At 40.0% G+C, this 23,883-nt stretch overlaps 1 protein-coding gene across 2 annotated transcripts in view; it reads right to left on the reverse strand.

The window, feature by feature from the left end:
- The window catches only part of LOC131246698 (protein MICRORCHIDIA 7-like), a 49,937-nt gene that overhangs the window by 18,584 nt on the left and 7,470 nt on the right, over window positions 1-23,883 (reverse strand). Inside the window, exons 2-10 of one of the 2 annotated variants that reach the window (XM_058247048.1) lie at window positions 21,390-21,464; window positions 21,254-21,288; window positions 21,090-21,168; window positions 18,574-18,666; window positions 18,351-18,435; window positions 17,619-17,694; window positions 13,417-13,545; window positions 4,403-4,501; window positions 4,132-4,233 (exon numbers count right to left, since the gene is read on the reverse strand). In XM_058247048.1, coding sequence (XP_058103031.1) covers window positions 4,132-4,233; window positions 4,403-4,501; window positions 13,417-13,545; window positions 17,619-17,694; window positions 18,351-18,435; window positions 18,574-18,666; window positions 21,090-21,168; window positions 21,254-21,288; window positions 21,390-21,464 — 773 coding nt within the window. The remainder of the gene's footprint in view (window positions 1-4,131; window positions 4,234-4,402; window positions 4,502-13,416; window positions 13,546-17,618; window positions 17,695-18,350; window positions 18,436-18,573; window positions 18,667-21,089; window positions 21,169-21,253; window positions 21,289-21,389; window positions 21,465-23,883) is intronic. The other variant, XM_058247049.1, reaches the window with a different exon arrangement.

Raw genomic sequence — 23,883 nt, forward strand, 5'->3', positions numbered from 1 at the left:
AGTCTTTTAGAATCACCAAATCAGAGAAAGGGCTTGTCCAACTATCTGTGAGGACCCAGCGAGATGATTTCCAAGCCACTAAAATGCCTCCAAAACTGCCAATGGCATCCAAGGCCACCCACTTCGCATCTTTTGCACTCCAGAGAGTACCCATAAGCTTATCATTAAAACTTTGCACCTTAGTTTCCTGCAAGCAAATCACATCTGCTTTGCTTCTACCACTGATATCCTTGATCATTCTATGCTTTTTCTTTGATCCTGTACCGCTAATATTCCAGCAGAAAACTTTCATTTAGGAACTGACCCTCCCATAAGGACTTTTGTCCTACCTGAGGATTCAGATGGAGCAGTGAAAGAGGGGCTTTGGATGAGGCTATGGAGTTCTCTGTTGCTGTTGGATCTCAAAGGGCATTTCCTTGCTGAATTGGTCCGCAATAACAGTCTTCCACGATCTTCGATACAGTGAAACAAAGCTAAAAAATCTTCTAGATGGTCGCTGAAAGATACTCCAATTGCTCTCCCTACATGGCCCACAGCATCTCTAATCCATTTCTTCTTTTGAATTGTATCAATCAGCTTAGCCCTGTGATCTGGGCCCTCCAATTGCCTTATAATATCAGCTCCCTCTTCAGCAGATGACGACCCCACCCTGATCTGGAGAGGTTCCGCTTTGATCACACCTTTGTCCATGTCTTCCTGAAATATGACTGCTAGCATATGATCCGATACTAAATCTGCAATTGACACTGAACAAGGGGACTGGGTTGTAGGTGAGACCGCAGAGTCGGATAGCCAAGATCGAGAATCTGTAACGTCATCGAAGCCATATGCGCCCTCTAACCTTAGCGGAGAGAGATCTGTTTCCAAAGGGGGGAAGGAAAGATCTAGTTGATTGTGATTTGGAAAGACTACCGAGCGTGGGGACTTACTTGGTGAGCGTGTGGGGTTCATATCCATCCCTTGATCGCACGCGCGGTGGGTGCCTGTCGATATCGACGAAATGATATCAAAAGTTGCTTCGGGGTCCCGATCTGATAGGGTTGGAGCCTTTTCTGCAGGAGCGGGAGTCGAAATGACTCGAAAAAGATGAGTTGTTTGGTTCGGGTGCTCCGTATCCTCCTCGATAGCTAGGATAGAAGCTTCCAAGCCATGCTTTTCCTCCCAACCCTCCCTCATGTGCTCCCCGAGCCTACCAACACTGCCATCTGTGGAAGGCTCCTCGACTCCCTCGCCCCGAGCCTCCGAAGAAGTGACAAGACGAGATATGGAAACGTCATTTGACTCGTTGATCTCAAACGTTCGTTTAAGAAGGTTGACACGTGTCACGAGATCCAAGAAAATCCTTTCCTGGAACCAGTTGACACGTCTCTGAATCATGATATGGTACTCCAGAGGAGAACGCCGATGGAGTTCTCGCAGTCTTCTCCCTAACTGGTTTTGCCGATGCCGAAGAAGAGGGAAGATTCTTTGCCCTCCAAAGGTCTCCCCATTGTGGAATGGGGATGTTTTTGGATTCCCTTTCTATTGGCAAATAGGTCACCGATCAAGCCACGTCAATCTGAAATATTCATACCCAATAATTTTCCACAAAGTGGTGGTGAAACGTGTAACTCGTACAAATCTTTCCATTTTCCAATCTGATCTGATCCATTCGTTAATAGTGGTAGTAGTAGTAGTGATCGTGTGTAGTTGTGGTACTGCAGCAGCACCAGCAGCATCAATAACAACTGCAGCAGAGGCAGTGGTAGCAGTAGTAGTGGTAGTGGTCATGGTTCCATGGCAGCGGTCATCGTAGTATGGTGGTGATAGTGACGGCAGTAGTGATGGGGGTGGTGTTGGCTTTAAAGTTAGTTTATCTTATGGATGGAAGAGTGATAAAAAAAGGAAAAGTTGGAAACATACTAATTGATTTAATGCTCTATATAATTCATTTCTACATAGAAATGCAATTCCATGTTCTAATTTGATGAGAAATGCTCGAATACAATCATCCTTCAAAAAAAAATTTGCTGCGACACAATTGATATTATGGATGCACCTTGGTTGTGTTTTTAAGATTATACATATAGGAATTTAAACAAACATTAAGAAAGAAAAGTTCCACAAATCATGCTTATTTTTTTACAAATTGATTTGATTCGGTTCTCTTACAATTTACCACACATATCATTCTCAAAAAATTGTGTTGATCTGTACTGCTTTGTTTTGAAATATATAGCAAATGAATCTCTACAATCACACGAAATAAAGTAGAAATGACAAATCAATGCCTTGTTGAACTATGCACATAAAAATAAAAGAAATAATAATAACCATTGTTGGCTAAGGAAAAATGTCTAGTACTTTTCACGCTCCAGCTTCCATAGGCCCCGCTCAAGTTGCACACCATTCTAGCAGGTGCTCCCATTGTGTGCCTAGCCCAATGTTGCAACAGAAATCCAGCTTGCACACACTGCCTAAGATTAGCGCAAGACATACTCTCTAGTGGTCCAAGTATGACTCATGCACCCCGCATGAGGATAGTGCAACACAACAAGTCACTCCGCACCTTTGACAGAAATCCACAAATCAGTGCATGAAACATGTCTAAAACCATCATTTAAGTAGGAAATAGGCACCTAAAAGCTTCTTTAGCAGGAAATAACCACCCAACAACCTTTTGGAGGGAATCCAAGACTCTATAAGGCTCTAATTATCCCCTTGGGTCCTCATTTCGCCATTCTACAATCCTGATACTAGCTCTCTCCCTACTCCAAACATGTTTGAGAATCTGTTCGAGAGCTCTCCTACCTCCTCACCAAGCATGATTGAAACAAGGTGAGCTCGAAGGAGTCATAAGGACTCACCCTCTCAGCAGTAGCGCCTTGCGCTTACTGTCTGAGCTTTCCAGAGAGGACACACACACCCTCTGAGCACCATCAGTGGCCTCACACTCACTGACTGTGTGGTCCAAAAGGTGGCTTTGCGCCAACCTCTAAGCTTGCCCGGGTACTTCGATGCATCCTTCGATGGTAAGGAATTGAGGGTTTGTGTCAAGCTCCAAACCATGACACACCAACTGTACTTGAAATTATGCAACCTTGGCCTAACCATGTTGTGCCACCTGCAAATCAGGGCGCACTCCCCCTTACCGGAGTTGCTATCCTTGTCCTGCATGCTACTCAGCGCACCCTTTTGTCACATCCTGCATGTGAGACCCATGCAATGCTAGAAGTAAGAAACCACTCCACGGGATAGTGTATGCCACAAGCATGGTATGACAAAACAGTTACATAACAACAGTAACCATTACGCTTTACGGGGCCGAAACAATTGTAATGGCTGTTACAGAAACAATGGCCCATAATGGCCTCATAACAGAGCCGAAACAGATTTTTTTTCAAAAAAAAAAGAAGGTCATAACAGCGGTTTCAGGGCCCATTACGGCCCGTAACATAATGGTAATGGTGGTGGCTGTGTTACAACCACCATTACCGTTATTACCTTGGCCACAAAACCACATGGCTGTCTAAAGCATATGCCTCTTAAGATACACAATACATATCCTTTGTTAGTATCTCAATGCCGTGATCGCTAAACAAGATGCCTACATGCAAAAGGCTATCACAATATTAAAGCACTATATTGTTTTAGCCTGATTGGAGATCTGAACACTCTAAAGATGAAGGATATAAATTAGGATTTCATTTATCATTTGCATATTTCTATTTTGTACTATGTAACATGCTAGTTTCCTTAGTTTTTACTGTTTTTACCTTTTAATCGAGGATTTTTTCCAGGGATTGTAATTAAGGACTTGTGCTAGACCACAGCCTGAAATGGATTGTTCCCAGAATCAATAAAAGCCTTTTGGCAAGGTTTTTTTGGTGCAAACATTGTCTCATTGACATGATAATCCGAACAAACCGAAATCGTAACAAACAAAAGACGATTTTTGTAAACAATCATAAATCATATTATTTCTCTAACATAACCAACTGAAACTATGTCAGCAACAAAGGCCAAGGAAGAAGAAAGAATGGAACAAAGAGAAAAACTCAGACATTAACTTACAAGATGGATTCAAATAGGATATTGAACAAGCTGAGATTGACTATCAAGTAGAATAGGGAAATGGTATTGAGTCACTACCCTTAATGAATGTTGATAGGTCAGGAAGTGCCTGGAGTTAGGGAATTGTTTTGCCATTTGTATCTTCTTCTCATCACGGTTGACACCTCTAAGTTGAATGTCCTGCCATTTCAATACTATCAGTACTACACTTACAGAAGTAAATGCAACAATCAAGGAAAGAAAAAGGCAGTTATATAACCAGAACATGTTGCAAAATGTCAATCAACAGAACAACCAATTTCCATGGATGATAGGATGGACAAAAATGGAAGTACTGCAGAAGGCTTACATGTTGATCAGCAGAGAGATCGAGTTCCAATTCCCCTTGATCATTCTCCCACAGATTGTAAATGATTACACGTGTACCCTGATCTTTCATTGAATTGAACTGCAACATATTATAGACTATAAATAATGACGATGGTAAAAAAATAAGTATTGGTTAAATGTAGTGTTGAAATCTAAAGAAAAACTAAACAAAGTGTCTAACAATCTGGAAGGAACAATAATCCAAGGATAAAGAGAAAATAAAACTTCAAAACTCAAATATCAAAGTAGCATACCACAAGTCTATCTTTCTAGCAAAAGGAACATCAATGTCCAACCCACCCTAACATTTCTACGATATCTAATCCTTTCGTCTAGTTAGATCCTACCTTTTCAATCTATAGTCATTGTCTAACCAAAAAACTAACCATCTCAACTACTAAAGCCCTGGAAACAATAAAAATAAGGAATTCCTGGATTAAATTCCGCTGACCAAGGAGTATCTGAATCCCAGGAGGGGACTTCCTAGATACTAATTAAACAGTTGTATAAAATTGAAGGAAAACCTTAACTAAGTCTAAATCCCATATCATCAATTGCTTATATGTACATACATACATACATACATACATACATACATACATATATGTATGTATGTATGTATGTATGTATATGTATATATGCGTACATACATGTATGTATATATACGTGTCTGTATGTTTATATGTGTGTATGTATGCATGCATGCATGTATGAATGTATGTATGTAGGTAGGTAGGTAGGTGTGTGTATATATACATATATGTATATATTTATATATACATCAATGTTTTAAATAGCTACGCTATGTAGCATGTAGCTTACTCTACATAGCATAGCTTAGCCTTAACACTACATAGCTCATTAAAATAGCTTAAGTCACGTGTAGCCTACACTACATGATAATTTGCATATGCTACACGCTATGTATGCTTACATTACAAGTTATTTTTCACTATAACATTAAAATCAATTAATGTTTTCAATTATTTGTTACATTACTATTTTCAATAAAAATTAGATAATATTTTCAATGCTTTTAGTAAAATAATATGAGTAACAAAATTAAATCAGTTTTATTGCTCTTCTTTACCTTTTGTACTTAATCATTGTCATTTCCTATTACTTTTGATTGCACCAAATATCACAAAATTTTGTTAAATTTCATTATTAATCAGTACAATTTGATTCAAAATACATTGAAGTTGGTGTAACCAAGAGAAACCTTGAATAAAAATCTAGCTTACGCTAATCGCTATGTAGCTTATGCCTCACGCTTCAGAGTGATGAGCGCTACGCTACACGTTATTTAAAACACTGATATATACACACACACACACACACACATTTTGAGCAATAACATTGATTTCATCAAAAAGCACGCCGAAAGGCGAGGAAGGAAGACAACCAGACGCACATTAGTACGATCCAACTTCGACACTTCGTTTATAGCTCTTATTCCTAAGCTGGAAGGGGCGAAACAATTGAAAGACTTCCGCCTCATAAGTCTTATTGGGGGTCTATATAAGATTTTGTCCAAGATCCTAGCCTAGTTATTTCGGGAGTTCTGTCCAAGATCATTGCTGATAATCAAGGGGCCTTTGTTATGGGTAGATAGATTCTTGATAGCGCCTTAATCGCACACGAATTTATCGATTCTCGATACAAAGAAGAATAGTGGCTTAGTTTGTAAACGGATTTTGGAAAAGGCTTATGATCACGTCAATTGGAAGTTCTTAGATTATACATTGGATCGGGGGGGGGGGGAAGGAGGTCCCTTCCCCTCATTTTTTTCATGGTCATTGGAAAGGCATTGAGCAGGAGGCTCTATAAGGGAGAGGAGAATGGTCTAATCAGAGGCTTCAAAGTAGATGAAAATGGACTTCAAGTGAGTCATCTTCAATATGCAAACGATACTTTACTATTCTATTATGTGAACACGAATTTTGTGGATAACTTGCGTAAGATTCTGGTTTGTTTCAAAGCTATTTCGGGGCTTAAGATCAATGCAGCAAAAAGTGAGATTCTAGGAGTTCATGTTCCCAATGACGAATTATTGTGGTTCGCGAATGTTTTTGGTTGAAAGAAAAGTTCCTTCCCCTTCTCGTATCTAGATCTGCCTCTTTGGATCGGGAAGCTTGCAAAAGATCTTTGGGATAGGGTTATTGAAAGAATTGAAAGGAAGCTTTGTAGTTGAAAGTGTCGTCACCTCTCTCTTTCGGAGGCCAATTGTGTAATAACCCGAAAATTTTTGCGCACAACTAGGTACATGAGTGCTCAACCACACATATAGTTTAGCGTGTATTATTAACTAATAAATTTCGTTGAATTTAGAGTTAATGACACGTAGATGTGCAGATATTCATACATCAATACACACTTATACACTAAAATATTTTTCATACCTTCATAGATCTTCGTATACTTGATCATTCATCAAACCGGCCGTTAAAATTACTCATCATTAGACTAAGATATTTGATCATTCACTTCGCTTTTAGAGAACGAGATCATCCTATTCAACCATACACGGAACCATACAAGATTCTGATCTATTCATCTTATTCGCCACTTATGTAAATGTTTAACTTACCATTGAAATCTCAATCTAAGGACCTTGCTCACGTGTACACAACGTTTTAAATATTGGCCGATATATCCCACAAGGTATATATCTGGTATGCAAGAGGGAGGATGGATGGTTAAGCCTTCCTATTTGTATCTGGCTTTTGCCATATGGAAGGCATTAGCGGCGACTGAACCTCTCTTTTGTAGAGGTATTGCATTTGATCTTGGGAATGGAAAGCACATCTGCTCCTATGTAGATGTTTGGTGTGGTGACAGACCACTTCAAGATTTGTTTCCTACTAGGCTTGTTGTGTTGGCCCTGTACCATTTCGTCCCAGTTGAACGATGCTACTCTTTCTGTGGCAATTCCGTTGTTTGGAGCACTCGCCGCCGAAGGAATATGACGGATGATGAGATTGTTGAGTATGTTGGCCTTTTGGATCTTCTCAAGAACATAGCGCCCCTTCGATGCAAGAAGAAGACTCCATGATTTGGTCAGGCCATCATTCTGGAAGATTCTTTGTGCGCTCTTTTTACAGTGTTTTGTTTGTGGCCCTTGAAGTCCTACACCTTCTCATCCATTTCACTATTGGTTTTATAGTGCCCCACCCCAGCTTGCGGTGTTGTGTGGTTGCTTGCTAGGAAGAGTCTTGAATATTGATAACCTTCAATGCAAGTCTCTAATTCTTCCGAACATCCGCCTTATGTGAATGGAGAGTGCAAAATCAATCAATCACTTATTTAATCATAGCTCCTTCGCTTGTGAAGTGCGAGGTTTTTTCTTTAAGGTGTCTAATACGCTTTGGGTGATGTTAGGGTCTGTGGAGGCTCTCTTGCTGGCTTGTCATGGTAAGGGCGGTGGGAGGGATTCTAAAGCAATTAGGAGGCTCCTCAGCTTGGCTATCTTCTAGGCTATTTGGCAAGAGCAGAATGGGCAGTGTTTTAGGAATGAGAAATCCTCGGTAGATGGGGCAATGGGAATCATCAAGGCTTCATTTTAGGTTAGGCTCCTCATGTCAAAGCAACTAAGGTAGCTATTTTCTTCTTCACTTTTATGCTCTAGTGTAGAGTTGCATTCTTTTCTCGCTGTTGGGTGGGTTTTTTAATAAATTCTTTTGTTATCTCTCAAAAAAAAAAAATAATAATAATAAATGAGAAAGCGAGTTGTTGGGAATTCGTTTTGGTGAGGAAAGGGCACAGGAAATGGCCAAAGTCATTGGTTGAAAGCGAGTTACCTCCCTTCCTCTTTTCTTGGGCTTTTGCAATATATTAGTAAACCAGCAAAGCGTTTCTAGCATACAGTGATGGAAAGAATGGAAATGCAAATATCTACCACAAGGAGGAAGGATCACATTAATCAAAGTTGCCCTTTCAAAATGCTGATTTACTCCATGTACTTGTGTCAGTGCCCAATTAATGTAACTTGTCGCATTGAAAGTTTGCAAAGGGATTTCCTCTGGAACAATATGGAAGGGAAAAAAAAGTTTCTACTTAATGGACTAAAGAAAGGTGTGCAATCCACAAGAAGTGGAGGGATGAGAATTTTTTTAATGATGTCAGGGTGTGCCCACCCCATTTTGAGGCGAGACTATTCCCTATAGATATACGCAATCACCGGCAAACCACGTGCATTGGGTAATCTCGGTGATGCGGACATCAGTGGTACACCCTTTAGAGTGTACCAGATGAGGCATCGCCGACAAAATACCGGAGCGAAGGAGTTTATGTGGATGGACGTTAGGTCCATCGGACCCACTTTCTGACGCACTACAAGTGCAGGAGCGGCATGACTAGGGGTGCACATCGAACTAGTAGAACCGTGGAACCAGACCGGAACCGACCAAACGGTCCGGTTTGGTCCGGTTCTAGAGTGCACTGGTTCCAGTTCCGGTTCCAAAACTCAAAGAACCGTCTAGTTCAGTTCGGTTCTCGGTTCGGAGTATGTAGAACCAAACCGAACCTTGGAAAAAAAAATTAAAAACAAAGCAAAACCCTAAGTCCCTAATTAGACCCAACCCTACTGCGTGCGGCTGCCCTCTCTTAGTCTCTCTGTCCCCGATCCTCTCTCTCTCTCTCTCTCTTAATTGGGCTAGATTATAAAAAGCCCAGAACCTTGGAACCGAACCAGTTTTCATCGTCACCGACAGAGTGCCGGGGCGGATGAGTTGATGTGGATGGACGTTGGATCCATCGGACCCATTTTCTGGCGCACTATGAGTGCAGGAGCGGCATGACCACACCCCGACTATAGATCCATGGGTCGGATTTCACACCCTACCATACGGGTGTTTTAGTTTTAAACTTTTTTTGTTCTTTTTTCTTGTTTCAGGGGCTTTATTGCACTTTCTTTATTTTTCATCTTTTGTTATTTTTCTTGTTTTCAGGAGCTTTAGTGCACTTTTACTTTTTTCATAGCTTATATATACATTATGAGAAACCCGATCTTCATTATTATTGAATGAATAAAAATTCATATTTTTTTTCTTCCTCTCTATTCAAGATTTTAAGGTTTTAGGATTGGCCCTTGGGTGTTAAGGATTCTACTCCGATTGCAGGTTTCCTTCTTTCTAGATATTCAAGGTGCAGGAAAAGGTAAGAATCATCCTCCTTCCTTTCTTTGATGACAAAAGGAACTGTACTTTCTTAATCTCAAACCCTTCATTCTTCACCCCTTTCGTTCCTCTCTGGATATCCCATTTGTAGTTTGAACGGAAAATAGTGAAGGTTAGTCAGTAGAATCAGATCCAAACTTAACCGTAGACTGACTTATGCTAGATCTAGGATATCCTCACATCCCTAGGTCCTCCCTTTTTTACCGTTTACGCGATTTTATGCTAAGGGGCATGATCCTGACGGAATAATCTCATCTTTGTGTTGAAATTTACCTAATACCTTTGATTAGAAACGGTTAGTTGATTCGTGTATTTATTTGAACATTCTTTAACCTGATTATACATGCATCTAGGATTATGTCATCACATGTCCCTACATCACTTGGGGAGGGGAATTGAACTCACGTCTATGGGGAACACACTCACGACACCTACCATTCGCCCAAACCCCGTGCGGGTGTGAAGGATTGGGAATTAACAATCGTCAAACAATGAATGGAGCTCTTTTCGAAAAGTGGCGTTGGATATTTGGAACTAAGGATGGATACAACTCTCATGAGGGTGGTGGGTTCACTCTCGGTTCATCACTTTACAGAGTGTTGGGTTTATGAACGGTTGTTGCATTAGAATTCAAGCTTTCTCCAATTTCTTGCAATTCATTGTGGGAGAAGGTAACCAAATCAGATCTAGGTTGACCCCCAAGCTGCAACATGTGATAGGCTGCTCCAAAGTCTTTCCTAGATTATATGGCATTTACATTGATAACGGCATGGCCATTAGTCAATGTTTTACCAGAGTGGGAGATAGAGTGGGTTTGGTCTCCATGTTTTTGAAGAATCTCTCTAACAAGGAGACACACAATTTCAAGATATTTCTATACGCACTCATCCACTTGCCCTCTCCCCTTAAAATGATGACGGGGGGCATTGGAAACTCGATCCTTGAGGAGCTTTCAAAGTCAAGTCATTTTGTCGATTTCTCATGCATGACACACCACTCTATTAGTGGTCTTATCCTAGCTCACAAGCTGCTCCATGGTGGCATTATCCTAGCCTTCCCAAACTAGTTGTGTTTGGGAGGCTTGTCGCTACCAATAAAGCGTTAACCATCAACCATCTGAACAATAGAAGGGACTTTTATGGATATCATAGATTTTTTATTAAAAGAGATACAACAGCTCACAAGATGAGATTACAATGATGCTAGAAACCAACTAAAGCTGTCACATAGCCACAAGAACAGCAAAACCAACTAAAGACATTGCATATCCACAAGGATAGCAAGCTCGCCCTCTACTCACTTGAAGGGTACCAAACAAAAGTGAGCATATTTTCTCTAACTACCCCCAGCTTCACAAGCCCATCTGCTTCCGAATTCGCTTCTCATGAACATGCGAGAAGGTCACAGCACGATTATGACAAATCTACTAAAATCCCTCCATCAGGTTCGCTGATCCCCAAGCATGATTACTCAATTTGGCCCGTCTAATAGCATTTGCAGAGTCACCTTCAATAATTAGGGGACAAAATTGATGATCTCAAGCAACTCTAGCTCCTTTAAGCAGCAACACAGCTTCCATGATATTAGAACCACACTGACTCCACGGGCTAAAATCCTCTAACCGGCACACACTGGAATGAGAATGAACCAACCCCCCAGTGCCAGCCGGATTCAGGTTGCCAATCAAACTGTCATCAGAATCTAATTCAAACCAACCTAGCAGATGGGCTTTCAATCTCTCTTTGCACCTACCAGCCCTAAGACTGCATTTGGGCAACCTCTGCCCAATTAGATCTTAGAAGCAGGTTGAGGATGATCACAGATGTTTGCAACTTGTGCTTCAAGGATGCCAAATCAGTGGACCGTTTGTTCATCCATTGTGATTACATGTTTGGGGAAGAAGATTTTGGCATGTTTGGAAATTTTTTGGACCATGCCGAGCATGGTTGAAACTCTATTTAATATTCAGACTGGGGGGTTCATGTTAAAAGAAAAGAAATTTGTAGCCTCTCTTGGATTTTTGTTTTATGGTATGTGTGGAAGGGACGAAATAATAGGATGCTAAATAATAGATCCATCAATCTGGAAGCATATTTCTCAAGGTGAAGGGCGGGGCACTAGCTTGGACTTTGGGGCTTTCCCTATTTAAGGGTTGCAAAAGGAAAGATCAGTTCCTACGTTTTTCATGATCCTTGTTTATGAGGCTGATGGATGATTTCTTCTTCTTTTTTTTCTTTTTTTTTCTTTGAGAGATAACAAAAATTGATGGATATTTCTCAAAATCCCTCATTCCCTCCCCTTTTTTTCCATTCTTGTTCTTGCTTTTTGTGTCTTCTTTTATAAATCGTGTAATCATTCAAAAGAAAAGTAGAATGCCATCAAATCTGACAAACATATATTCCCATGACATGCCCAAGCCCAAAATAAGAAATTGTTCCAGAATAAATTATTATTATTATTTTTTTAAAGTCTTCATATCAAGATTAGATACACCTACAAAACCCTCCATGTCTTCTCTAACTTCACTTTCCATTAAAGCATCTCAGACTGCATTAAGAAATAAATAAAACAAAACAGTACAAGTCCTCCGAATATGCCTTTGGGCCATGCTGTAAGCAGAACATTTTGGGCTCCCCTTAGAATCAACATTTCTCAGGCTAATAGAACACAAGACGTATACAACTTTTTTGAGTGGTCAAGAAGCAAAATTCCAAGTTTCGAATGCTACCTAAAATTCATGCACAAGGATAATTTCATGCACTCAATGCTACCTAAAATTCCAAGTTTCGAATGGTAGTAGTACACTAGTACTAACACGGTGGGATTAAATAACATTTTCAATAGTAAATTATCCTTGTGCATGAACGGGGCATTCTTTTAGCTGACGATATTCAATTCTCCTTCAAAGAACTTGAATACTTGACTCAAATGCTTGAATATGCAGACAAGACAGACATGCAAGTATTTAGAAGGGTGAACCATACCAATTAGGCTACAAGCCCAACTTGTGGATATTGATGGGAAAAATACTTTAACAATGATTTTGTATAATGAGTTGTAAACTCCTAATTCTCACCCTTACTCTAAAATTTTCGTAGAGAATCAATTAGCATGGTGTTCTGTAAAGGCCGTTACAATAAAGGTAACGGTGGCAACCGTTACACATTATGAGATCATAACGTCCGTAACAACCATTATGGAAAAAAAAGACCCATAACCGTCGTTAACAGCCCGTTACGTCCCCTGTAAAGGCCATAACAGCCCTGCAATCGTCTGTAACAAGGCAGATACAGGTTTTTCAAAAAATAAAAAATTCCATGTTATGAGGCAGATACAAGTTTTCCGAGGGTTTTTTTCAATTTAGAGAGAGAGAGAGAGAGAGAGAGAGAGACCATAACTGCCGTTACGGGGACCATAACAGCCATTATGACCCGTATCATAAAGGTAACAGTGGCGGCCGTTACGGCCACAGTTGCCATTACGGAATATGATTCATGACTGATCATTGTTGTACTAGGTACTCATACCCTTAAGTCAGCTTAAATTTAACTACATAAAACCCACGAAAACATCATAGAAAACTCAGGAAAATGTAGCTTTTAAATAATGCCAACCAAATCCATGTTCTTAATCAATGTCATGGAAGCAGAGGGAAAGAAAAGAAAGAAAAGAAACCCCCTTTCAATATAGGTTGGTAATGCTGAAGTTGTTTGTTTGAGTCGTCTGTTGTTACTTGTTACCAACATCCATGTCTTTGATCCTTTTTTTCTTTCTTTTGAAACAGGAAACAAAGAAAAAATTATGGAAGGAAAAGTACCTGTAGAAGAAGATCTGCTTCACTTGAATAAGGAGACCACTGCACTATGGTTTCCATATTTCTATTCCAATCAGCTGGAGAAGATCGCATCAGCCTATTCCAAGCTCTCCCTTCGTTCTCATAATCAATCTTCACATTTGAAGGAACAAAAGAACAAATAGGAGCAAATTAAAAAAGTAAAGAAAAAGAGTCTCTTAATAAACAAAAGATTACCAAAATTGAGAAAAACACCAACTCATAAATATGTTTTGTGTGAATGGATAATAGCAAAGATGTTTTTGTACATTGTGCAGAATGGAGGGAACCCTAAACACAGCAGCAGAATGTTCATTAATGAGGACTCTCTCTCTCTTATATATATATATATATATATATATATAGAGAGAGAGAGAGAGAGAGAGAGAGAGAGAGAGATTAAATCCCAACCTTCAGCCTGATCCAAAACTCTGGTGGGCCATAGCAAAGAGAGGCAAATCAAGGAAATTGTTTCCTTTTGCCATAGCCCACAGGAGTTTTGGATCAAGGTAAAAGTTGGGACTTCGGGGTTTCATGGGTGCCACAACACGTGGACCGTTCGGATTTTGTACCCATGACATGTGTGCATAGGTGCTCACCTAAGAAGGTGCGCAGGTGAGCATTGGGCTATATATATATATATATATATAAGGTTCTATGTCGTCAAGCTCTGTGGACCCCACTATAATGGGTGTCGAGCATCCACACCATCAATTAGATGCACCCTTTCAAGATGGGCCATGGGCCTAAAAAACAGGCCAATCCATTAGTTAGGTAGGCCACATGATAGACAACAGTTGAGAGTGGATGCCCACCCATTGAAACCTTCCTGATTGTTTATTGGGCCCATTGATATGTGGTTCCTATATCTAACCTATCCATTGTGGCCCCCACTTAGAAGAGGGGTCACACCAAATTTAAGGCCATTTCAAAACTCAATTGGGCCCCACCAAGTGCTTTTAGATGTTTTAGGCATGGTTTTACATGGTTTCAGATTTTGTGGCCAACTAAGGTCGGGATACGGCTGATTTTTTGGACATCCCATAACCTAGAGGGGACCCACCAAATGGATGTGGATGTCCAACACACATAACGGTGGCCCCCGCAAAGCTCAACCTCATGGGAAGCTCCCATTATATATGTAGGGAAAAGGTTCCATGAGGTTAACCTCATGAGAAGCTACCATTATATATGTATAATGTAGGGAAAAGGTTCCATGAGGTTAACCTCATGGGAGCTTCCAATGAGGTCGAGCTTTGTGGGCCCCACTGTGATGTGTCAGACATCTAGACTGTGCATTTGGTAGGTCCCCTCTAGGTTATGGGATGTCCCAAAAATCAGCCATATCCAAAACTCAGGTGGGTCACACAATTTGAAACCATGTGAAATTGTGCATAAAACATCTAAAACCACTTAGTGGGGCCCACCTAAGGGGTCATTTGGCACCATGGATTTGGGGGGATTTGAGGGGATTTCAAATCCCCTGGTTGTTTGGCACCATAAAGTAACTGGGGGTTTCAAATCCCCTCAAAAAGGGGGTTTGAAATCCACGGTGAAATATTGGATTACATCTAAAATCCTTCCAAGAGTTGCATGTGTGTCACTAGACTATTAATCTATTGGGCACATGGCCCACTAATGATATCCCAAAACAATTATATTATCAATTTCATCACTATAATTACTTTAATATGATGATCAGCGCCATAAAAACATTGTCCATGTAAATCAACGGTTAAAAATCGTTGGTTAGTCACTCGGACATGATCTTATGCTTGTGGCCCATCCGATACTTGGAATTTCATCATTTTCGGCGAAAGTATATATTTCAGCGGGCATATTACAACCATTGTGTCAAACATTACATACTTTCACTAATTAGATACATTAGAGTTGATTTAGTAATTAAATTCAAACCCCTATAAATATACCATGTATAGCTACTTTTGGATTAAAGTTGATTCCAAATCTAGGGTGAACACAACAGGAGGATTTCAAATCCAGGGGGTTCCAAATCCACGCTCCGAAACAGGCCCTAGTTTTTTATACACCTGAAACTTATTGTGACCTGTATCCAAGTGGAACACACATGCAATGGATGGGCTGGATGTCTGATCTACACAATGCATGTATCTAGAGAGCGAGAGAAATGCCCATATCAGAACGTTGCGACAATAAGTTACTATCCAGCTAGTGGACAAGTTCCAACCTCTCTTGTTTGTGAAATTTAAACCCTTCCAATAGGTTTCCTCCATCACGAGGATCACCTAGTGCAAAAATCAACCCAATACCACTCATCAGGTGTGCCACACCATAGAATGGTAACTGTGAATATAATAAGACAATGCAAAAATCATGTTTGTGAAATCCAACCCTTCCACAATAGGTTGGCCCCATCATGAGGATCACCTAGTGCAAAAATCCATCCAATACACTCATCAGGTGGGGCACAACAAATAAAACAGAGGATGGCAACTGATACAATAAGACGGTACTGGTGTGGACCACCTGATGAGTTGATCAAGCTGTTTTTTTTTTTTTTGCATGCGGCAATCCTCATGGCAGGGCGAACCTTTTGGGTGGGTTGGGTGTCACTCGAAAATGATAAGATGAGAATTATATGATGGTTCGACATTATCAGTTCAGCTAATTGGATATGAGCATCTCTCTCATATATCACATGCATATATAGTTCAGAAGGCAGGCCAGAAAGGGGGGGGGGGGGGGAGTTTGCCTCTTTGCAGTGGAAAATTCTAGAAAAGATAAAATTGGAAAAAACATTATGGATAATTAAAAGTTAATTGGAACTTCCAAACTAAAGGGAAACTTTGAAAGTATAATTAGGCTAAGGTAAAGTAACTAACTTAAGAATGAGTTTGTATTTTTATGCCTATCAAAGGAATAACAAGGGGTATATCCACATGGCATAACTTTGACTGATCTCTGAAAACAATCAATTTGAAAGAAGCACAGATTATCTCATGAACACATCGATTGAGGCAAAAGAAAATGTTCTCCTTCTCCTAGAGCTGTCTGTAGGTTGACATGGAGATGCTATGCAATCAAGTAGATTAGAAGTTCCTAGAGTAACCATTGGACAACATGGGATTTGGTAAATGGTTGACAGGCTGGGTCAAAGCCATTCCTTTATCATCATTCTCAATCCTAGTCACATATTTCCAACAGGCTTCTTCAAGAGTTCTACAGTCTGAATAACAATGTGATACATTGTGTTGTCTGTTGTAAATACTGCACAACAGTCGGTCAATTTACACCGATACAGACAATGTATAGTCCCTATCATTCGATATACATCAGTATTCATATGTTTTTGAAGATAACTGTAGTGCTCCATTACCATATTTAAAACCATGACTTGAAAGTTGGCTTACGCTTTGGTTAAGGAAAGGTGGGCTACCACCTTTCACCTAAATATTAAATATTTTAGCTAGGAAACCCCACCTGGTATCAATGCACCAAACCAGTCCCCCAGCCTGGGTAAAGCAGAGTTGACATTAACTAGGCAGCTGGCTGTTGAACTTTTTCCAAGTAATCATGAAAATTCCTGTTTCAAATATGATCAAGATAGGGAGTTCCCTGGGAGTGACACACCACAACTTGCCAACCCAGTTGTGGTGGAAATTGTGCAACTGTTGCACTCCCTAGAGGTGATGAGTCACAACTGACTAGTAAACCTAGGCGTAGAGCAAGGTGCACAAACGTGGCCTAGGCCGTTCACCTAAGACACAATGCAATGGTGGGTAATTATAGTGGAAAGTGAGCACGGTTTCCCAATAAGAGATCAGCGTTGCAGTATAGATTGAGATGGTCTGGTTAAGGACAAGTGCAACAGAGACGAGAGACAAATGTGCTATGGAAAGGAACCTTAATTAGATATTGAAGTGCCTTAAAAGAGGATGAAAGGAAGACCGAAAGGTACATGGATCAAGGTGGTGAGAAGGTGGACCGGGTGGTTGAATGCAGTTTGGAAAGTAGCAGCTTTCTCAATTAGGGATTAGGTATTGTGGCAGTGTCAGCAACATGTCTACATTATAGAAATACCCACGCTGTAATGTGCCTTTTTTCTCTGTTATTTCCATTGCAATATGCAAACAGAAAGTGTTTCAAACATAAATTCGAGAAGTACTGAGATACATGAGAAGTCCATACTTTGAAAATGTTCTTACCATGGGAACTATGATATCCTCCTTCCTAGTGCTCCTTAAAAATGTATAGGACAGCATTCCAATGCTCTGTGTGGGGCTAAAAGCCAATATTAAAGAAATATCAGTTGGTTTCAATAAAAACGAAAAGGAGAAATTATCAAAGCAAATGCTAAAATAACCCAGAATTACCAACAACTAATATTAACATACTGCAGAAATTTAAAAAAAAATAAAAATCTCATGCCTATTAAGGCAGTAAAACCATGGAAATCAATGAAAATCAAAGAGTCAAGAAAAACAAGTTTTTGTTTTAGTAAAAGCATCGTTTTCAGTTGTGCGTGTGCATTTCTTGAAGGCTACATAAAGTGGCTTTCTTGAAATCAATGAGTTTTTTAATGCTATTCTTATCTTTCAATCATCTTTTTTTAAAATTGTTTCTCGTATCATCTGTGTGCAGACATTATGTGTTTGTGCATTTCCAGATTAGGATTCTACTACAAAGAATCCTAACCTACGAAACCATATCAAAGATTCACATGCGCAGGAGGGCGCGCGCATGCCCGCACATGGGAAAAAAGAAAGAAAAAGCAAAGAAGACACACAGAGGGAGTGAGACCACCTTAATCGCAGAGCTAAAACATGATGGCCTTGCTTATTTAATATTGGAACAATAAAGCATCATGGCATATATAGTGCTAAACACTAACTACATGGGAGACAAAACTGTATATCATTTGCAAGCAAAATGCCAACCTCTCTCCATCTTTTCCACGACAACGAGAGAACACAATCACATCTGCTCCAAGTCTCATGGTGCTCGTCTTAAAACCATTCCCATCTAAAAAGATACACAATGAAAATTAAAGAAAAAGATAGAAATGAACTTTTGAGTGGCAAAAAGCTTCTAACACATAAATATTATTGATGTCAACTCAAGTGTTGATAATATCAGTCCCCGAGAAAAATGATGACTCACATTGTCCAATCGTATTTGCTATTTTGCTTTTTACCGAATACCCAAGAGACATGCATTGTCTCATTTTATCTGGATTCATTCCACCACCATTATCTGCAAATGCCCAAAAAAAAAAAAAATTTGTCATTTTTGCCGAAATTATCTGCAAATGAGAAAATCAAACTGATAATTCACTGAGCATAGAAAACACTACAATCATTAGAACTTGAGTGCATTAAAAATTTGGATAGAGGATAAATAAACGCTATTAAAGAAGGCAGTATTTAGAAAACATCCTTTCCTAAGCAAATGGAACAAAGAAAACTGGGGAAAGAGATTAATTAAAATGATCATAAATGAAAAGTTGACATAAACTCAAATGAAAATCATAACAAGATAATTTGCTGCCCACCCCAACAATAAGATAATTCCCCCTCAAGATTGTATGCTCATGCAGCAGACATAGCCAATACAGCTGGTGTCATCAAGAGAAGTGGTGAAGAATAGGTGGTCATTCTTAATTCAATTTTTGGATTTGATAAATGTGCTTGCAAAGTGGATATATATGTGCATGCATGTGTGTGTGTGTGTGTATCTTTATTGAGCTTTTTGCTCCATGAATGAATTTACCAGAGGTTTTACTCTAGTTTCTTCTCATCAAGCATTGCATTTGGGAGTTCCTGGATCTTTTGAATCTGAATTTTTCTCAATTGGTTGTGAACTAAACTCATGGTGCCAATACTCCTTCTCATTTCTTTACGGCCCCTTTCTTCCAATTAGAAATAAAATGACAGAGAGCATATTGAGATGGTTTGGTCATGTGCAACAAAGACAGGAGAACTCCATTAAAGAGGGAAACCTTGATTAGGGTTGAAAGGCCTAAAAGAGGACAAGAGGAAGACCTAAAAGTGCTTCTGATGCGAACACAAGCGCATTCAAGGTGTATCAACGAAGAAAGCGCCAACCACAAGTGCCGTCCTTGTGGATAGGCGACTATTGAGGAGCTGAAGACCTTTCACATGTGATTGGACATATAGAAGACCCCACTTAGGGAAGACACATGTGAAGGAAGATTCGAGAAAGAAGACCGAGCACCCAAACTTTCTCATACTTATGTTATTTGCGCGTTTTTGACTTAGTTAGGGGTCTTTTAGTAATTTTATGTCTTTATTTGCTTATCCTAGGGGTATTTTAGTAATTTTATGTCTTTATTTGCTTATTTAAGTGGGCTAAAGCCCTAAACTCGAATTTTAACTATTGATTAATGAAAAGCAAACCCTATGGTTGCCTCCTTCCTCTCTTCTCTCTAATGGTGCTTCTTCTCTTCCCTTGATCTTCTTCTTCTAATTTCTTCTTGTGCCCCTCCAACTCCTTCGAGGTAATAATTTTCTTCCTTCTATTTTCTAATTTTGGCTAATCCTTCTTCGATCAAAATCTTGAGAACCGATCGAAACCCTAAACCCCCAAATTCTCAAATCCCTAATCTGAGGAACTTCTTGGTTCTTCGGACTAGTGATCTTCGTTGATCGATTGGGTGTGACCATGCAAGATCGGGAGGTCTCATCCCTCGCCGGATCCAACCTAAGTAGTAATTGAATTCCATAATCCATGGTTGTGGTGATGGCCCGCTCCATTGCATGTTTCCTTTATGATTTTCTCAGTTATGATGATTACTGTTAGAATTTTAGATCATTTATTCCTTTTATTTCCGCTGTTTAATTGTGTCCATGAGCATGCATCATAATTAGGGCTGTCCTGCGTCAGCTTCAAATGAGGTGTTGAGAAGGACATGAAGACATTTATTTAGCGGAGATAAAGCCTCATGTAGGATTTATCGGCAGAAGAGTTTTCGTAAAGCTGTTAGCAACTAGTTGGGACAAGGCTTTGGTGATGATGATAATGATGATAACCAATGGCTAGGAGAATGGATGGTCAATGCTGATTATGCCAGAAAAGGTTTGAATATTGATCATGGTCGTCCATTATGTGGGGACTGCCTTTTATTGCCCATCCCTCTTAAATCCCTTTGACCGGAATATCCTAACCGTCCATTAGTGGCAAGGAAAAAGGGCATTGGCATGAAAACAGTCAGTCCATAATCCATATTAATTATTCTAGGAAGGGCTAAGCATTGATACGGACAGTCCATCATGCAGGACCACTGTTGATCCCATCCCTCTCAAACATCACTTTAGTTGGATGATTCAATTGAGAGGGAGATGAGCGAGAGCAGGAGAGGAAGGCTAAGGTTTCAACGAGGGCATGAAAGATGCAAAGGGACTTTCCATGGAAACCTGCGTCTTAGCTTTTTGGATGGAAGCTATATTCCCGGCTTTTGAGGAATATAGCTTCCTTTGGAAGATCCTTCCATATAGATATGGCATTCCAAACCACAGAAATGTCCTAATTCCACAGAAGTTGTCTTCCAAAACTCCCTGCTTCCACACATCTAAACGACCCCTTAAAGTAAACCAAGCTGAAAAAGTTATTTGTCTAGACCAAACATAATGAACCAAACAATAAGCAAAGCTCCATACCATCAATCAGCAAGATTCTGCTCTTATCCTTCTTATTTTCTAGCACATCGATGTTCACATAAGTAGCTCCATGGCAAACCTACGAAGAAAATCGGCATCTTACAAAATGCAATAATAAGAATAGTCATGCTGGCAGGCTTCAAGGAATAAACAATTGCAAATACCTCATCCAAAGAATTGTCCAATAGCTCTGCAAAAGCTGTGGAAGAAAAATGGCAACTCTTTTGACTAAATATAATAATAATCTTTAAAGAAATTTGTTAATTTGTGGAAAAATGCTTATTGTGTCACAGAAGGTACCTCCAAGAGCCCACTTATGGCTAGTTGCATTTGAATGTAGAAACTTGGGGTGGACCCTCACATGATCCATACCCCCTGCAAAATAGAGTGTAATAACCTGTTATATTAGTCACATTGACAAGTAAAGTGGTAAAAAAAAAAAATGTCATAAGGTTGAGCTACACATAAGAACTGTTAGAGTTGACGCAATTGTCATTAGGTTGGAAGCTGTGTGTGTGTGTGTGTCAGGAAGGCTCATTCAATAATACAAATGGGAACAAGCCATAGTGCAAAAATCATGCCGATCAGATGATTCTAACCCTTTGAATGGGGTCAATTTGTTACAGCCATTCGCTTTTTACGAGCCGTAGATCACATTGTTAGAATTGTCAAACCAAGTGCTGCTAGGGAATCATAAGCAATACAAAGGTGGAATCTATCTGGTAGATGTTTTGAGATGATGATTGGAGTTATTTTGCTTCTCCATTCAATCTTGGCTGTCCAATTTCCACACCATCGATTTTTATTTTTTTTTTTGAAAGGTCATTTAATTTCATTAAAAGAAAAAAGGAAACAAAACAGAAAAAGCAGAGTCCGATGAGAAGGCAAACATTACAGCGCTCCTAAAAAAAGAAAATCAGACTCCTTTACTTGAGCATTGTTAGCCGCCCACTCTAACAGCATACGCTTAGCATTTGAGACTGTGACCTCTACTGGATTCGAGATGTTATCAAAGCATCTGTTGTTTCTCTCTTTCCAAACAGCCCACTAGACTGCTGAAATTGACATTCTCCAAAGCCGATTCTTAAGCTTGCCTAACCTGACACCGTGCCAAGCAAAGAGAAGAAGGTCGGCCGAGCCCGGGCTGCACCAATTTATACCAAAACGCTGAAAGAACTCAGACCATATTCTACATATGAACGGGCAATGAACGAGAAGATGATCAATCGATTCTTCTTCCTTCATGCAGCATAAACAGACGCTGACGATTGGCATCCCCCTTTTCTTCAAATTGTCTACCGTGAGAATTTTTTCCTGACCCACCAGCCAACCGAACACCACAACTTTAGGGGGAGCCGCATGTTTCCAAATAAGGGATAAAGGATGAATCTCAGAAACAGAAAACGTGGACATTGTCTGATAGAAAGACTTTACAGTGAATACACCAGTGTTGTCCAATCTCCACGTAAGACTGTCAACGGCCTGATGGTCGGTGTTGAAGCTATGAAGGCTGTGAAGAAGATCAACAAACTCAGTAACCTCCCAATCTTGAAGAAGTCTTCTACAAACCACATTCCAAACTATGTCTTCACTTGAGGGAGAGAAGCATCTGTCAACTATAATATCTTTCCTTGGGGCGAGCTGAAAAATATTAGGATATACTTCTTTGAGAGGAGTATCTCCCAACCATATGTCTTCCCAAAAACGAATTCTATCACCCTTACCTGGGACAAAATTGACACCCTTTAGATCATAATTCTTCATAGCTAAAATACCCCTCCAGAGGGCTGAGGCCCTGTAGGTGGAAGAGGTCTTTGTCCACCAGCCACCCTCCGATCTGCCGTATTTACATTTGATCAGCTTGTTCCAAAGACTCTCACCTTCTGTCCCTAATCTCCAGATCCACTTCCCGAGAAGAGCAGAGTTCGTAAGCTTAAGGTCTTTTATACCTACGCCAACTTCTTGAAAGCTTCTACACACCTGCTGCCACTTGACTAGATGAAATTTTCTCCTCTCTACCTTGCTGTTCCAAAAGAACTCCCGTCTCATCTTGTCTAAGGTATTCAAAACACGACCCGGGCATCTGTATAGAGACATGAGGTGCACAAGCAGATTAGACAAAGCCGCCTTAATGAGAGTTAGGCGGCCTCCTCTCGAGAGATGACAACATTTCCATTTTGCTAAATAATTTTCGAACCTATTAATCACCTTGTCCCATGAAGATTTTGGGGGCGTCCCGATACACAATGGAAGGCCAACAAAGGAAGACGGGAATGAAACTACCGAACAGCCAAAGTGGTCTGCAAAATCTGATATCTCCTTTTTCCTCCATATTGATGCCGAACATCTTTGATTTGACCAAGTTGACTTTCAAACCTGACACCGCTTCAAAACAGCGGATGGAGGTGTGCAAATTATCCACCATTTCTTGGCCTGCCTCACTGAAAATTAAAGTGTCATCCGCATATTGGATATGGGAGATTTTGAAGGACATTCCTCTCACTCTTATGCCACTTAAGATGCCTTCTTCTTGTCCTTTTTGCAACATTCTGGATAGGACCTCCCCAACTATGAGAAACAAAAAAGGAGACAAAGGATCACCTTGGCATAGCCCTCTTGAACTTTTGAAGAATCCTTTTGGGGATCCATTTAGAAGAACCGAAAAATTGGTTGAACCGATACACTCTCTAATCCACTGTCTCCATTTGACACCGAAACCCATCCTCCTTAGCATGTACTGAAGGAAGTCCCAGTCAACATGATCATATGCCTTTTCAATGTCCAACTTACACAT

The sequence above is a fragment of the Magnolia sinica genome, chromosome 5, assembly GCF_029962835.1.
Source record: "Magnolia sinica isolate HGM2019 chromosome 5, MsV1, whole genome shotgun sequence".
In the NCBI taxonomy this organism is placed as follows: Eukaryota; Viridiplantae; Streptophyta; class Magnoliopsida; order Magnoliales; family Magnoliaceae; genus Magnolia; species Magnolia sinica.